The sequence below is a fragment of the Poromitra crassiceps genome, assembly GCF_964638095.1.
Source record: "Poromitra crassiceps genome assembly, contig: HAP1_SCAFFOLD_58, whole genome shotgun sequence".
Classification (NCBI taxonomy): Eukaryota; Metazoa; Chordata; class Actinopteri; order Beryciformes; family Melamphaidae; genus Poromitra; species Poromitra crassiceps.
The window spans coordinates 1,842,300-1,860,000 of record NW_028152259.1 but is presented as its reverse complement, the minus strand read 5'-3'; the positions used below and the strand labels follow the sequence as shown (position 1 = coordinate 1,860,000).

General features: G+C 42.5%; 2 protein-coding genes across 8 annotated transcripts in view; one reads left to right on the top strand and one right to left on the bottom strand.

Moving 5' to 3' along the window:
• Window positions 1-10,725, bottom strand: part of LOC310800743 (Golgi phosphoprotein 3-like) — a gene marked incomplete at its 5' end in the record, with an annotated part of 23,286 nt that extends 12,561 nt beyond the window's left edge. The window contains 3 exons of the mRNA XM_083664678.1: window positions 8,570-8,630; window positions 8,733-8,968; window positions 10,717-10,725. Of these exons, the coding sequence (XP_083520804.1) occupies window positions 8,570-8,630; window positions 8,733-8,968; window positions 10,717-10,725 (306 nt within the window). The remainder of the gene's footprint in view (window positions 1-8,569; window positions 8,631-8,732; window positions 8,969-10,716) is intronic.
• Window positions 1-17,701, top strand: part of LOC310800741 (PDZ domain-containing protein 2-like) — a 98,883-nt gene that overhangs the window by 59,032 nt on the left and 22,150 nt on the right. For all 7 annotated transcript variants that reach the window (XM_083664673.1, XM_083664670.1, XM_083664668.1 and 4 more), the window contains one exon: window positions 10,741-10,923. In XM_083664673.1, the coding sequence (XP_083520799.1) occupies window positions 10,804-10,923 (120 nt within the window). In that variant the 5' untranslated portion in view covers window positions 10,741-10,803. The remainder of the gene's footprint in view (window positions 1-10,740; window positions 10,924-17,701) is intronic.

Below are 17,701 nucleotides of genomic sequence, written 5' to 3'. Positions count from 1 at the left end.
ACGACCTTCGAGCTGTGAGGCGATAGTGCTTACCACTGCACTACCGTACCTCCCTCGTCATTATTTTCTGAAGGAGGTTAGAGGGCCCGAACCTGTAATTCTCTCAAGATTGATCCACACTTTTATAGAAGCTTATAACGGGGAAGATACAAGAAGAATTATCGGTAAACTGTATAGCGCCATTACATCAATGAATAAAAACTCAACAGATTATGTGAGACAGCGCTGGGAAAAGGATTTGAGTGTGGAAGTACCGGAGGAGGTGTGGCTTCAGGCTTGGGAGGCTCATTGCTCTGTCACGAACTCACTGACCTGGAGAGACTTTGGCTGGAAGAGCCTGATTCACTTTTTTATAACACCAAAACAATTCTTTAGGGATCAGACTATGACGATATGGGTCGAAAACGGGAATAAAACTGTCTATTTACATGGATGAAAAGCATGCTGCCACGTGGCCCCCACGGAGCTCCATTCTAGGACTGGCTTGCACACTATTGATCTCAAAACAACGCCTAAGACGGAAAAAAACGCTGCGGAGAAGAACACTGGGTGAGTCGTCAGATAATAATTAATGTGAGGAGAGGGCTCCAGGTTAAAAAAAAATGAAATTCTCCTTTAAGACAAGCAAACCTGAATTTGATCAGTTTTTTTTATTTTTGCACGTATAGCCTATTCCTAGATTATCATTCAAGAATTTTATTTGGGCATTGCAAAACAGAGGTTTCTCATTCTTAATAGGCTAAAACAGCTGTATTTTAAGAAAGAACAATAAACAGTAGTGCAAACGGTATTTTGATATGGCCTACCGGTAATGCAACTTCGCATCTACTCATTACATTTTCTTTTAACAGTGCAAACAGCAACGTTACATATTCTTTTGAATAGAACAAACCTGGCAGTTTAAATCATTAGTGAAAAAACATTTTAGATTTCAGATTAAATCTTCTGAACACAACAAAATGGCATGTTACTACTATAGATTAGATACAATGTAAATAGCTTACTCAATGTGCTGTCGTCAGAGTTTAGTTGAATCTAGTAATGCTGACATCGCTTCTCATTAGTCGTGACTCACAACAATCAATGAGAAGCGCATTCTAGGGTAGTTGGACGTAACATGACACCACACAGGCTGAGGGGCAGAGCAGCTCCAGCAGCTACAGAGTTTCTCACTCAATACAAATAGCCCGTCACTCTTTGCACTGCATTGTTTCTCCAATACGGGACAAAGCGCGTCCCGTATCAGTTCAATACGGAACACGTTTTTTGTTTACAAATACGGGACAATTCCGTATTTTAAGGGACGGTTGGCAACCCTAGCTGCAGCTGAATAGTGATCACCATGAAGCGATTGTCTCCCAAAAAGTGATTCTTTCTCCACATTTCTTGTGACTAACGTTATGGGAAACGACAGTGTAGTCAGTAAACTAGTGCAACGTTTTGAATGAGTTTTATCGGGCGTGCGCTATGAAGAAGCGTGCTTCTCATTCGGGAGAATATCTCCAGCCACCATTTTCGGGAAGAGCTGGAAAACTTCCGGTTAAAACTTTCAAAATAATGTTACTTAAACAAAAGTAAATAGCTTATTGATGCACGTTGGAAGAGAAAAGGTATTTCAACGAATGAAGCAGCATCCTTGTATCAAAATACTCGTTGTGATGTTATATGGTGTGAAACTGTGGCTGTAACGCATTACTCAAAATAAATAAGGTTACAATAAGCATTTTATTTTGAAAGCAACAAAGCGGATGATGTACTTGTACATTCTGGCTGACTTGACGCCCGGCCGTGCAGTTGCTGCTGGTTGCTGCCAGATCCACATGACGATGCGTGCGTAGATCTTCTAGACAATTTTTAAAGGGGTGGGGAGTAGGGCTGGGTATCGAGTTTCGATACTTACTTGGCACCGAAATGGAAACATCGATACTAAGGGGTATCGAAGCCTCCCTTGTCAATCGATACCAATTTTCGATACCAAAACAAAACAGCGTCATTGAGCCTATAAGCATGCGACATGCTTGCACGCGCGCTCTAATACGGCTGGTGATTGGCTGTCATGTAGAGGCATGCAGGAAACGTTACGCCCACTTTAGCCGGTGTGTTTGTTGTGCCAGGCGTGCGGTGCGGATATATTATACAAGAAGTTAGCCACTCAAGCTACTCCTATTGTCCATACTATCAACAGGAAAGACAGATCCTCAACAACAGATTGGAGAGCAGTAGTATCAAGCTGGATTTAAAAGCAATATTGCAGTTGAATTCAGGGAATGTGGGATATAGGGATATATTTTCATTTCTAGAAGAAACTGGACTAAGTAAAAGAATATAGTCAGGATAGTGTAGTGTTTTAGGAAACCATTCTGATCCACACTCCATTTCAGAAGGTGGCGGTAATGCACCATAAGTTGTTTGCCAACCGCCATAAAACACTAGAAGAAGAAGAAGAAGCTACTCCTATCCTGGAGTACCATATGGCGAAGATGATGAAAAGCAGGAAAAGAAACAGAAACAACACGGACTGGTTTCCACAGATAAGAGAAATAATTGAGAGGTGGGTCAGCTTACCGCAAGTTAGCGGTTATCAGATCCCTCAGTCTGACAAACCATGCATCTGGCTGTGAGTTGTAGCTAGCAGATCGTTTAATTAATTGCCGCCGTAACGTTATGCGCAAGCGGGCATTGTGTATTTTTAGCAACTCGTTAACAAACGCTGATGTCATGATAGTTTGTTGAATGTAAATGCGATTCATTTATATTGATTGGCTAGTCAGTGAATGCATGAAGTGGAGCTGTCTCGTCAGATTTGACAAGAATGACGTTCTGTTGCAGCAGTGAGCATTAAACACTGATCTGCAACACTAGCGTTAATGTTTAATTAATTAGCGTTAACGTTATGTGCAAACGTTATCGCCCATTATGTATTTTTAGCAACTCGTTAACAAACGCTGATGTCATGATAGTTTGTTGAATATAAATGGGATTCACTTTGTGCCATTGGCTATATTGATAGGCTAGTCAATGCTCAACTAGTCTTCCATGCATGAAGTGGAGCCATCTCATCAGTTTGGACAAGAATAGAGTTCTGTTGCATCAGTGAGCATTAAACCCTGATTTGCAACTCTCTGTTTTGCACTGAAAACTATTCCACTGATTTATTTGTTTTACATTTCTTTCCTTTGTAGTACTTCCAATATTTTTTGTAGGGACGGCAATACGTTTAGAGAACTTAAAGTTATGTTAAATACAGTAGGTTTTATTTTTTTCTGCTGTAAAACTTAAGATGGGGGGAAAACTAAAGATTTGTAAAATAATTTCAATGTGTAATGCAGTTTTATTTTTGTTAAAATTGATTTTTCTAAAAATTGGTATCGAAAAAAGTATCGTTCAGGAACCGGTATCGAAATCCAAGTATCGAAATGGTATCGATATCGAAAAATTTTGAACGATACCCAGCCCGGGGGCGAGTACCCGAACAGCAGAAACGTTACTCGAGCTTCAGCACGTGTCACGCTTGGAATAGGCGCATTACTGCTGTGGCTGTAACGCATTACTCAAAATAAATAAGGTTACGTTACAATAAGCGTTTTATTTTGAAAGCAACAAAGCGGATGACGTACTTGTACATTCTGGCTGACTTGACGCCCGTGCAGTTCATGCTTCCAGATCCACATGATGATGCGTGCGTAGATCTTCTAGACCATTTTTAAAGGGGTGGGGAGTGGGGCGAGTACCCGAAGAGCAGAAACGTTACTCGAGTACTGACGTTATGAACGAGTGCTCGAGTACCCGAGTACTCGCGCCCATCCCTAATGTATGTATGTATGTATGTATGTATGTATGTATGTACAGTATGTATGTATGTATCTATCTATCTATCTATCTATCTATCTATCTATCTAAGGCCCTGTTTACACGGCAACGCTCCCTGCATAAAATTGCAAACTTTTTTAGTGCATTCCTTTTACACGGTGATGGCGTTCTTGGGGCATGAAAACGCAAAAAAATGAAAACAGGTCCCAGAGTGGAATTCTTGATAACGCTGCCCCTCTGTTGCTGTGTAAAGTGGAGAAATGCAATTCAAGTGATGACACAGCCGCCCTTCAACATGGAAGACAATGGTAGGCAATATGAGCATTGAACTAGCCCAATACTATACAGGCTTATGGCACAGGCACAATGAGTCGCATTGACATTCAACAAACGTGATAACGATTTGCTAAAAACACATACGGTAATCTGAGTTAAGTGCCCGCTACTAACGTTGCACATAGCCTATTAATCACTGTCTCCCGCATTGAATAATTGAAACTCAATTGTGCCCCAATGAAAACTGGTCTTTTTTATGTTGCTTCACTGGGGTTTTATTCTGTAATCCAATCTGGAGCAGTTTATTACCATTGGTGACTTCTGTGTCACTCTATCATTAAATTAATTAAAAGTTTAATCCTACAAAGTTAAATCAAGCCCGTTAGAAATAGACAGAATAGAAGAAGCTAAGCATTTTTATCTTCAAATTAAAATTATATAACCATAATTATAACTGGGTCAATAAAAATCAGGGCTACGTCTTAAAATTGACTTTTAGTTGCTAGGCATGGGTCGATTTCCGGTTTTACCGGTTCGGTTCGGTATACGAGCCCAAACCGGTTTGATCACGTGCAAACCGAAAAAACCTAAAAATAAAAAAAAAAATTTTTTAGTTTTTTTTTTTAGTTTTTTTGCCAGTCCATTCTGATTGCACTATTGTTCGTATTAGCCTCTTCTCAAGTTGCACTAGTAGGCAAAAGTCTTATTTTGTTTATTATGTTGATGTTTGAAGAAAAGTTAAGCTGAATAGTTATGAGAAATAAAAACAGTGTGTTGTTACAGTTAAAAGGTTCTGCTTATTTGTATTCAGTGTTCGTGCTGGTTGGCAGCATACCAGCTTAGAGGTGCATTATCGCCACCAACTGCAGCCGCTTTGATACGTTTTTTGGGGGAATATCGAACCGGTTTCAAAATGTTCAAACCGACCCATGCCTAGGCCCTATATTGTGTGAATTTGTGAGTTTTGAAGTTTATAAGGCAGCTCAGCTGTAAGCCAATCCATTCTGATTGCACTGCTTGTGTTTTTATTAGCCTTTTTCTCAAGTTGCACTATAGGCAGAAGTCTTATTTCATTTATTATTTTGATGTTTAGAAGAAAAGTTGAGCTGAATAGTTATGAGAAATAAATACAGGGTGTGTTTGTTACACAGGTGTCCTGCTTCTTTTTATTCAGTATCATTGCTGGTTGACAATACCAGCTTAGAGGTGTATTATCGCTATCAGGTGGACTGAAGTTGCACTACAGACAGTTATGGGCCACACTCGGGAGCCCTGCTTGAATTTTTTTTTTTTTTTTTTTTAATTACAAAAAAAATCGGTATACCGGTTCGATCCGGTTTAGACAGCAATATCGAACCGGTTTTAAAATTTTCAAACCGACCCAGCCCTATTAGTTGCCTGTGTTGTCTTCTGTATATTTCGGATCACACACACAAAACGTTGCAACATGCATCAATAAGGCTATTAGTTTATTTAATGACCATTATTTTGTTTTAACCAGAAGCTTCAATGTTATTCTGACTCACTTGATGCTGCTCTGAGATTTCTGCGGCTTCAGTCTGCACGCAAATCGTTATCACAAACGCTGTGTATAAACATGAAATAAAAGGTGAGAACGCAACGCGAGTTTGCTGTTTTATGCAGACTGTTGTCGTCTAAACATGGCCTAAATTTTGCAGTGTAGGCTCTGTTCTCTGTTTACATTTTTGTCCCACTGATGATGTCATAGTGACATCATTGATGATGTCATCATTGATGTCATAAATCACTGATGATGTCATCAGTGATGTCATAAGATGGAAGTTGTGACATCATCAGTGATGTCATTCATCAGTGATGTCATAAGAGCATGTGATCATCAGGGATGTCATAAGAGCATGTGAGCCCATGTGGCCGAGCTGCGTATGTCAGCTGCATGGCTAGCTCGACGAGCTGCAGGGTGGGCGAGGCTGATAGCGACTAGGAATCGAGCACTTGTGGCGCGTGAGATGGCTAGTTATATAAAAGGGAGCAAGTGGACTGTGTTTTTGTCCCGCTGATGATGTCACAATGTCTATGACATCATCGGTGATGTCATCAGTGACATCATTGTTGACCATCAAGTTGACATCACTGATGATGTCATACGCACTGATGATGTCATAGGCATGGTGAAATCAACAGTGATGTAATAGGGATTGTGACATCATCAGTGACAGCGATGTCATCAGTGATGTGAAGTTGAGCAAATGTGTGTTGCACATGTCAATAGAGCAGGTGAGGCCAGGCAGCAGCCAAGCTGCGGGCGGGGCTGCGCAGCGGCTGAGCTGCGTGCACGCGAGCCCGCACAGCGGGCGAGCCTAGGGTTTTGGCCCTAGGCGATCTGTCAGTTCTGTTAAATTTAATGAAACAGAAGTGAAAACAATCCATCAAAATCCACAAATGAAAAATGGAAATAGAAGGCATTTATTTGTCTTTGAGCAGCACCTGTGACTGAGGAGGATTGGGATGTTTTCTGTATGTTTGCCTCAGTCTTCCACAAAGCTTCCCTGGCAGCATTTGCTTTGAGTTAAAGCCCATAGAAATAGCAGAGCCAGATGGCACCACAAAGCCAAACAGTTTATTTGAAGCCCGAGCTGAGAGCTCTGGATAGTAATTTAACTGTGGTCCCATGGTAGCCTGGTTCTGTGTCTATATCTGCCACAGTGAGCGCTCCATAGTTCAGCACAAAAATAAAGGCTCAACCAGATTCCTTCCTTCAGATAGGAGCCTTTATTTGTCAATGGGGCCCATAAACCTTTTCCTCCATTTCCCACTGATTAGCCATAATCTGAAACCTTGTCTTGACAAGCTAACTCAGCAAGCTTAGCTTCAGCAGTAGGGATGGGCATTTTAAGCTATTTAAATACTCGAGTACTCTCCTTATGAATGAGTAATCGGGTACTCGCTCGGGTCTGTGTGGAAACATAAACGGAACCAAAGTTTTCCTATGTTAACACGTTCACTGCCAATGACGTGTTTTTACGTCAAACAAAATCCAACGGTTCACTGCCAATGACGTGTTTTTACGTTAAAAAAAAATCATTTTTTTTTTTTTGACGGTGGGACGTCTCCTATACCAGAATTGGAGGTATTGAATGTGTATAATGTATTTTACCGACCCACTGAGTGGCGACATGTCTCTCCACAGTAGAAAGAGGCGAGCCAAAACTGGAGGGAAAAGCGCGAGGAAGCCGTTCTCATACAGTAAAATGGATGGCGAAAACGCTTTCACTTTCGCGCTGATTGCTGGCGGTGCGGGATTGCAAATTTGCATAATAGATTACGGGTGGAACACACTTTGAAACACGCAGCATAAATATGACCAGAATCGCAAAAGCTTCATCAAAGCTCTCAACCAAAACTCCAAGAAACGAGCGAGTCCATCCAGACTTCCTCAAAGAGCGGCCGCGCAGACAGGCACAGCAGCAGCAAAACAGAAACGAGCTTGTGACACGGCCGCTGCAGCCAAGAAGAACACACAAGGAGGGAGGAGTTGGAAGCAGAGGGGGGTTTCCTGCTGTTATGGAGGAAATTACTGTTCAAAACTATTGTTTAGATGTCTGACGTCTTACTGATGCCAAAAATGAATGGTTAAAGTGACTGTTCTATCGAATTTCACAAAAAGCCGTTTATCTCAGAATAATTTTTCTGACGCTGAAACCATGCTGTATTCAACTGCTAATGCTTACATAACTACTAACTCTACAAACTAACTCTTTTAGACAGAGAAAGCACACATTCTATTAGTTCTTTTGAGATATTGTGTGTTCACAAAATCTTAGCAGAAAAGAATCCTCGGGTCTTGAAAGATGAGCCAGAATCCTCAAAAAAACCCTCTGGCAGAACCTACCTACAGTAAAAAAAAAACGGCTGGCAGTGAATGTGTTAAGCAGTTAATTTCACATTAGCCTGTAAGAATATCTAGTATGAGAGCAGTGGTAGGGTTAGGGTATCCTATCTGCTGTGTATGGGGATGTTCACAACGTTAGCATTTTTGCATAGAAAAAACGCTGCTGCCCTGGAGCACTTTTTGTGAGGAGAAATACATGGAGGGGCCGTGGTAAGGATCAAGGATACTTTATTGTCATTCATCATGCCAAACATAATGAGCGAAATGTAGTACTCAGGTCTCAGTACTAAGTAACCTAAAAACTATAGCATAAAAAATATAACTATTAGGGATTAAGAATAAATACCTAAAACCAAAACAGCTCTATTAAGTTACATTAAAATAAATAAAATCTAAACTACAACCAGCTAAAACAACAATGGACAGCAATAATGGACAGCAATAAAAACATACTAAAAAAGACTAAAAACAACAACAACTAAAAGACTAAAGGGAAGTAAAAGACAGCAGCAATGGGGTAGCAGCATGATAAATCTCTCAAAAAGTGCATTATTTTAGAGTTAATCTGTTTAAAGTGCAGTAATCACAGGCAGAGTCGAACAACAGTCTGACAGCATCCAGGAGAAAGCTGTTCCTCAGCCTGGTGGTTTTTGCCCGGATGCTGCGCAGCCTCCTGGCCGAGGGGAGAGGGACAAACAGTTAATGTGCAGGGTGGGTGGAGTCTTGCATGATGCAGAGGGCTCTGTCTCTGCATCTGCTGCTATAGATGTCTGACAGGGGTGATAAGCTGCAGCCGATGGTCCTCTGAGAGGAGTTGACCACCCGCTGCAGCGCCTGCTTCTCTGCCACCGTGCAGCTGCTATACCACACGGTGATGCATGGTGTCAGTGTGCTCTCCACCACACACCTGTAGAAGGAGCTGAGGATGTTGGAGTTCAGCCCCGCCCTTTTCAGCTTCCTTAAGAAGTACAGCCACTGGTGAGCTTTTTTGATGATGCTTGTGGTGTTGTCCTGCCAGGTGAGTGTGCTGGAGATGTATATCCCTCATTTGTGTGTGTATCCCTTCAAGACCGCGAACCGCGTGACGTGGTTCGCAGTCTTATTTTCTTAATTTCCCCCCCCCCCCCCCCGATTTTTTTATCCCATTTTTATCCCCCGTTTTAGTGCTCATTTGAATTACTCAATCCTGGTTGCTACTCCATCCTCTGCCGATCTGGGGAGAGCCGAGACTGATTCCATGCATCCTCCGAGACATGGGCAGTCAAGTCAGCCGCTTCTTTTCACCTGCCCGAGGAAGCTTCACCGGTAGGACATAGCACGTGGGAGGTTCACGCTATTCCAACCAGTTCCCTCTGAACAGGCGCCCTTAACGATCAGAGGAGGAACCATATAAGCAACAAGGATGTTGCATGTTTTTGTGAAGGGGGTTCCTATATGAAGGAGACCCCCGGGAGGCACGGGGAGAACATGCAAACTCCACACAGAAAGGCCATTTTGCCGACCCCACCCGGGTGGTGGGCACTCGACGACATGCGGACGGGCACGCATTCCTTCAGTGTTCACATCGGCCCAGGTGGGAATCGAACCCACGACCTTCGAGCTGTGAGGCGATAGTGCTTACCACTGCAACACCGTACCTCCTGTGGTTCACAGTCTTAAAGGGATGCATCAGGTATCAATGGGTTAAAAAAATACCTTTACAACCATGATGATGATTGCATCAGAGCACACCTTGGTGATTGGCGTACCCACCCACGGGCCGGCCAAGGAAGACTAGGCAACATCTGACATTCGTCTTTGTTTTTACTGTTTTTATCCGGCAATCAACACCTTGCCCAGGGGACTGCAGTTGAAAATTAGGTATCCAGCTAAAACTGGCACATTTGCAGCAATGTTGATTGATGTGCACTGTCCCTGTACAACTAAACTAATAAATAAAAAATAAATAAATAAATACTCCATAACCTTTGATTTAGATTTTGACATCTTTATTGATAATGAAAAACATGTATACATTAGATATACAGTCAGAAACACCATCATCAAAAGGATAAACACAATAAAGCTAGAAGCTTATTTCCTTTGCGGTCCTTGAGGTGTCAGTGTGGAATATGAACTGGTGAATGAATGTATGGGTGCGTGTGAGTGTGTAAGAATATAAGTGCATGTTTTAAAGTGCAGGTGTCAAAGACTATGGGGGTGTGTGTGTGTGTGTGTGTGTGTGTGTGTGTGTGTGTGTGTGTGTGTGTGTGTGTGTCCACCACGCTGGAGGAAGGAGAAACAAGGGAGACTAAAAATATGATACACAATAATAAAAGCAGTACAAAAGGCCTAATGAAAACAGTCAGTAAAAAAACCTAAAAAACAGGATCTGCTGCTCCTGATCCAGCTCTTTACAGAAGATTTAAAAGAGGAAAAAGATAAACTAGTCTTAATGTTTGTGGGCAGGCTGTTCCACAGCACAGCTGCTGTGTAGAGGAATGAGCTCTGCCCTATACACCGTTTACACCTGACTGGGACAAAGTCGGTGGCGTGACTGTGTACATCCCTGGCTTTGCACAGAAACAGCCGACAGACATTTGAGAGCCTGTACTTTTTTTTTACTTTTGTTTGCGTAGACATAATAATAATAATACATTTTATTTGTCATGTACTTTTCATTTAAGATAAATCTCAAAGTGCTGTTGAATCAGTAATTCTACTTTTACCAGTATTTTTTTACACAAGTAAGTGTAACTGTACTTCTACAATGAGTGTACCTTTCCCATCTGTGTTGTGTATAGATGGCCTGACACGCAGACACCAGGGGTTGTTGAAGTGCTTGCAGGTCCTGGCAGGATGGCAGGATGCCCATCACTCAGGACAATGCCCACAACCTCCTCCCACTGCTGCAGGACTGGCTCAGGGCTCAGACCACAAGACCTGACCAAGACTCCCACCACCGTCATGACAACAACCACTACAAGGTAACTGCTTCCCCCCTTTCTAAAATAGCAGACTCCCACCACCATCATGACAACTCATGCTCGTTAACGTGATCTCTCAGGAATGCCTTGAGGGAATTTCTTAAAATTTGCCTCTACTAACATTATTAAAAGATCATAAAGATAACTGTGTTTCTGGTAGTTTACTATCAATCTATGTTGCTAGGCTAGGGCTAGCCTGCCCTGGCTCTGCTGTTGTTGTGATCAGTTTTGGAGGAGCAGTCTGTTTACAACGGAGGCTGGCTGTGAATGAAACCACACATGCGCGAGCAGGAACTGCACAGAGGTCTGCCATTGGCTCTGAAATTTGCCCACCCCACAAAAGTTCATCCTATCCAAATGTGGAGTGGGCGGATTCGAAAGTCTCAAACCTGCCCGCCCCTTTTTGAAAAACTGACATGACCAATGGCTGAGCTGATACCTCTGATTTGGGTTGTTGAGTATCTCTTTATGCTAAAGTACTAAAGTATCTTTTTTTTTATACATGTCTTTATTATTATTATTATCATTTTCTTTTTTATTATTAGTATTTTTTATTATTATGATGATGATGATGATGATTATTATTATTATTATGTAATGTTTTAAAGCTTAAAACCTTAAATCTAAGTATTCCAAAGTATTCCTAATAGGTACCGGTACTTGAGTATTCTAATGGAATACATTACAAAATACATTTTAGGGCATGTATTCAGTGTTCTGTAGTGGAATATATATTTGAAAAGTAGCCTAACCCTCCCAACAATGAATGACACATAGGCTTGTATATGTTTTTTGTAAAGCCCAGTAAGTGCCATTATGTTTGAAATGTGCTACGTTAGATAAAGAAATAGCATTAGTTTCCCTGCCTCGCTACTCTTTTACATGAACAACCAGTAGCAATGATTGACTAACCCTAACCCTAACCAGTAGCAATGACTGACTAACCCTAACCAGTAGCAATGACTGGCCCTGGGTCTAAAGGCGTCCCACTTTTTGCCTTTATGTTGACAGACATGTTAGTGTTGAATTTAGCATTGGGGCCAGTTCTATTGAAGTGAATGGGCCAGGCATGTTAAGTCCCACTATAAACCATGACCGAATAGGGCATCAGTCAATATCACATACATGTTTTCTTTAATCTGGTGTAAGAAAAATCAATCAAAGGTGAAACGATACGGATATTATGGTTTATAGTCGGACTTAGCTCCCGGTTAGCAGTTAGAGGGTTGTTTTTGGAGTTAAAGACAGAATCCCTGGACGTTTCATTTGCTGCTGCCTGTGTAGGCCACGTCAGCAGAGCTAACGTTCGCTAGCCACAGCTAACGTGAATGCTAAACAAATCCACTGCATCCTTGCCAGGTTTGGTTTGAAGTAACACCAGCTCAGACTTTTCCCCAACTCTCAGAACCCTTGCCCCATCCATCCATCCATCCATCCATCTCCAATGTTTCTGTTAACTTTCTGTTAGCAACCGAAGAAAAACAAAAATAGGGTTGGCTAACTTCTTCTTTCACTTCCTGCGGGCGATATTTTTTTTCCCATGATGGCGAAGGCTAGGCGAAGCCATGACCCGCCCCCTCTCTGCCTCTGATTGGCTGACTGTAATCGGCTGCTCCCACCTTCTTTCCAGGCGAGCCAGAAGTATCTCAAACGAGCCTAAACATAGTTTCATTCAATGTCACGATGCAGCAGGGGGAAAAGTAGGCTACTTCCAAGCATGATTCCTATAGATATTAGTGTTTGCTGGACAGCTAACATTCATACATGACTGCAGTTAGTTGTTGCTGAGGCTATGGTCATCTAAGCATTTGTTCATAACGTGAGCAGCAGGTGCAAAACAATCATTAAATGAACAAGCATGAGATACTTCATTATATGGAACGTTACAATTGCAAACCCTATATCTGAGTTATTTAGGCCTACTTAGCCTATTGCACAGACATGTATTTGTTTCTTGTCATTCCAAATTCAATCACATTGTTGCTCTGATTAATATTTCAATTCAAATACATGTCACTCTTGTGTTAGAATGAGTAAATGGGCATTGACACTGTTTTTATATAACCCTTGATCAATTCTCATTAATATTTTATCTTTTCTTTTCTTTTTGTCTGTAGGCTACATACGTGCACTGCCAAGAGTAGCGGCAGCATTATAAACCAGAGATCAAAAACATAAACACACAGTGGCGTCTTTCATGTATGCTACTAGGGCTGGGTCGGTTTGAAAATTTTAAAACCGGTTCGATATTGCCGTCTAAACCGGATCGAACCGGTATACCGATTTTTTTTGTAATAAAAAAAAAAAAAAAAATTTTTAAGCAGGGCTCCCGTGTGGCCCATAACTGTCTGTAGTGTAACTTCAGTCCACCTGATAGCGATAATACACCTCTAAGCTGGTATTGTCAACCAGCAATGATACTGAATAAAAAGAAGCAGGACACCTGTGTAACAAACACACCCTGTATTTATTTCTCATAACTATTCAGCTCAACTTTTCTTCTAAACATCAAAATAATAAATGAAATAAGACTTCTGCCTATAGTGCAACTTGAGAAAAGGCTAATAAAAACACAAGCAGTGCAATCAGAATGGATTGGCTTACAGCTGAGCTGCCTTATAAACTTCAAAACTCACAAATTCACACAATATAGGGCCTAGGCATGGGTCGGTTTGAACATTTTGAAACCGGTTCGATATTCCCCAAAAAAACGTATCAAAGCGACTGCAGTTGGTGGCGATAATGCACCTCTAAGCTGGTATGCTGCCAACCAGCACGAACACTGAATACAAATAAGCAGAACATTTTAACTGTAACAACACACTGTTTTTATTTCTCATAACTATTCAGCTTAACTTTTCTTCAAACATCAACATAATAAACAAAATAAGACTTTTGCCTACTAGTGCAACTTGAGAAGAGGCTAATACGAACAATAGTGCAATCAGAATGGACTGGCAAATAAAAACTAAAAAAATCTTTTTTTTTTTTTTTTTTTTTTTTTAAGTCCCTGGAAACCAGAAATATTTCTTTATTATTTAGCATTTTGAGGTCATCACATCACAGGACCATATGTTAATAAGCCACCAGCCAAATTTGAACGATGATGAACATTGCAAAGTATATAAATTTAGGTTTGACAGTCGTGGCAAAACTAATGAGAATCAATTATTTTTTAGAGTGTATTTTCTCCCGCGGACTGTGTGGGCGTGTCCCGTCTGCAGCAGGTTTTCCGAGAGAGAGAGAGCGCGAGACAGAGGGGGGGAGGGAAACGGAGAAAGAGATTGAGTGGAGACAGAGGGGGGGGGGGAAACGGAGAAAGAGATCGAGTGCTGTGTGTCGAACACAGCACTCGTGCTGTGTGTCCACAGCACGAGTGTGTGTGTGTGTATGTGTGTGTTCGTTGCTCGGAGAGGGAGAGAGAGAGACTTGCTGCTACTGTGTCTGTTTGTGTGTGTGTGTGAGAGAGAGTAACCTCGCGTCACCAGCCTGTGTGTCTCTCTCTGTGCTCTCTCTCTCACTAGTCCAGAGAGAGAGAGAGAGAGAGAGAGAGAGAGAGAGAGAGAGAGAGAGAGAGAGAGAGAGAGAGAGAGAGGCATAGCGCTTGGCACGACGGCACACAGAGTGGGAGGGAGACGGACAGCGAGGGAACGCTGTCACTGGGGGCAAAGAACGGACAAAAGGAGGGTGGGTGTATGTCTTATTCATTTGTTTGTTTATAGCTCTTAACACATTGAGTGCCAAGGACGTCTGTGCACGTCCTAAAAAAAAGTAACGAGGAGTGCCAAGGACGTCTGTGGACGTCCTAAAATCATAATTCATATTATTCCATAATTCTGCTGTTTAAGGTCGTACCCAGCCAGTGAGCATGAATCCCTTCAAGGGATCACACGGCGCCACCTTAAACATCTACACGGGAGCTGCGCCACCCACCTCAGATCCTTTACTTTGTGCAGGAGAAAGCGAAAAAAAAGCCGTGATCAAAGGGGAAACCGATGCATGCTGCAGCCAGAGCCATATAGATTGCTCTGTCTGCAGCTGACAGTTGGCTGCATCCGCGCCCACAACTGAGCTCTTCTGCTTCTGTCCATCCGTCTGCATATAGTTCCTCCACACGATTCCCTGCCAGAAAGGCAGCACCCGAAGCCGAACGGCCAAACCTTTTCCTTCAGTCCCGTAACTCCCGTTTGCCATTTCCTTGTTGCGCTGGGATCCACCCGGGGCAAAAACGGAGGAAGCGAAAACAGACTGTGTGCGTGTGGGGAGGAGCCCGCAGCTCAGAGGGGGGGGGGGGGCACGCAGGCTGCACAGAACCACACCACGCCACCACATCAGAAAACACCAGCCAGAGTCAGTGAATGTGCTTGAAATTAGAGTGCAAAAAGTATTCATAAAAGTGACTTTATCTTGAAAAGTAAAAAAAAAAAAGCAGAAAACCCTTGAAAGTGCTCTTCTTTCAGAGGCTGTCATTTCATAATGGAACTGTCTAGAAACAAAATTTCTTCTTTGGAAGAAGCAGGAGTGTCCAATGTTTCATTAGAGTCCAGCCCTGTCAATATAGCCCTAATAGAAAAAATTCTATAGCTGTTTTCAACTGAATGGAAGTGAATCTGGCACAGGCTCCAGACAATTTTACTGAAGCGCTGTGGCACTCAATGTGTTAAGTATGGTGATGTGTGATTGTCTGTCTGACATATTTTGTACATCTATATTGTTAATAAAAAAAATAAAAAAATAAAAAAAGGAGGGTGGGTGCGGATTGCGCGCGTGTACAAAGGTTATATAGAGCTTATGACGTCATAAGCTCCTGCGTTTTAGCACCTCGCGCACTGCTGTCTTCAATGAGGAAGTACTTTGTAGAATCTTGTAGAAAAGTGTCGATTTTAAGGCTTTGGGTTGAAAGTAATGTATAATAATTTCGGAGGCACAAAATTACTAACATAAGACCCTAAATAACATAGTTAGAACGTTTTTGTGGATTTTGGTTTCCAGGGACTTTAAGGTTTTTCCGGTTTGCACGTGATCAAACCGGTTTGGGCTCGTATACCGAACCGAACCGGTAAAACCGGAAATCGACCCATGCCTATATGCTACCAAGCAAAACTGCTGTCTGTCTGACCACAGACAGTAGAAAGAGACGCAGGATAGCCAAGCGAATGTGATTGGATGACCGTTTGACGCTAGGCCAATCACAGGCAGAGAGGGTGCTTCCAGCCTTCGCCATCATCCGAAAAAAAATATTGCTTCCTGTGGAGTCAATGAACCGAAAAATGGACAGCGCCACTTTGCCATTGTGCTCACAGAGTGTATCGTCCTAAAAGGATTCAAGTACTCTGCTGCCACCTATCCTCTCCATGTATTACTGCAGCCTAGATTTTTTATACCGTCGTGGTGCACCGCGGCAAATTACCGTAAATTCCGGACTATAAGACGCACCGGTCTATAAGCCGCACCTTCAAAGGTGACTATTTTTTTCTTCTATAAGCCGCACCGGTCTATAAGCCGCGGGTGTTTTGATGTTTAATTACCATATGTAAGGCTTCGTGCACAGAGGGGATTGTCGGGAAAGAGATGGCTGTTTGGGGAAGCTCCCATTTATTAACATTTCAACAAAACAAAAGTCAGGTCACTAATCCCCAGACAAAATCACACATTGTGGTATTTTTTGTTTTTTTTACAGTGCACACAGTGTCCGCGGTGTGGTGAAAAGAGGGCAAGAGAGGAAATTAAAACAGAAGTGGATTTATAGTTAGAAAGAGTGCTAAAGAAGAGAGAATTCCGTTTTTTATTTTTTTATTTTAGTTACTCACAGTACTATTGACCAGTCCAACTCAAAAGATATTCGGCAGTTTCACTTTGAGCTCTTGTTCCGCCGCTGGGCACACAGTGTCCGCGGTGTGGTGAAAAGAGGGCAAGAGAGGAAATTAAAACAGAAGTGGATTTATAGTTAGAAAGAGTGCTAAAGATAGTCCGGTCTGGTTATGACGAGTCTCGCTGGGTACAGTACGCCAAAGCGATATCCATTGACTCGATGATGCTGTTGTATGTTGCGCGTTTCTGTTGCACCAACGCGGAGAGGTCCTGCCGGACGAAAAAGCGCGTACCCTCCCAGGTGAGGGGCTTCTTCCCCGCAGCCTGGAGGATGAGTTGACGGTCGGGCCAGCGGAGTAGGCAGATGAAGATGGCCCTCGGTGGCAGGCCGGGGTCTGGACGTGGCCGAGGCGCCCGGTGTGCCCTGTCCACCTCTGGTGGTTTCTCGCCTTCCTTCAGGTCCAGGATGTAACACAGGATTTTGCCACGAAAGCGTCCATGTCACCAATCTCAGCTCCTCTTTTACATTGATCAGGCGAATGTTATTTCTTTTACTCCTGCTGATTAAGTCATCAACCTGCGTGTGCAGGGTTTCGATTTTGCATTTTATCCATTTTCGGACTCACTGTGTTGTTTTTGTCCTCCAGTGCGCGGATGCGCTTTTCCGCATTATAAACTCTGTTCACGGTTGCCTTAGTTTCTTTAGTGAGTGAGTGGATGGACTTCTGCACGTTTTCAAACTTGTTTTCAAGCTGCTCAAAACCTCTGAGCGATGTCGGACTTAATCGATAGTGTTTCACGGAGTAAAAGTTTAGCCCAAGCGTGTATCTCCAGCCTCCAGCAGGTGAGTCATTTCCTCATTCATGGCGTGATTGCTTCGTCTTTTTCTTTCTGCTTACCTGTGTTGTGTTATGTTATGTTATGTTGTTAAAAGAGGGCAAGAGAGGAAATTAAAACAGAAGTGGAT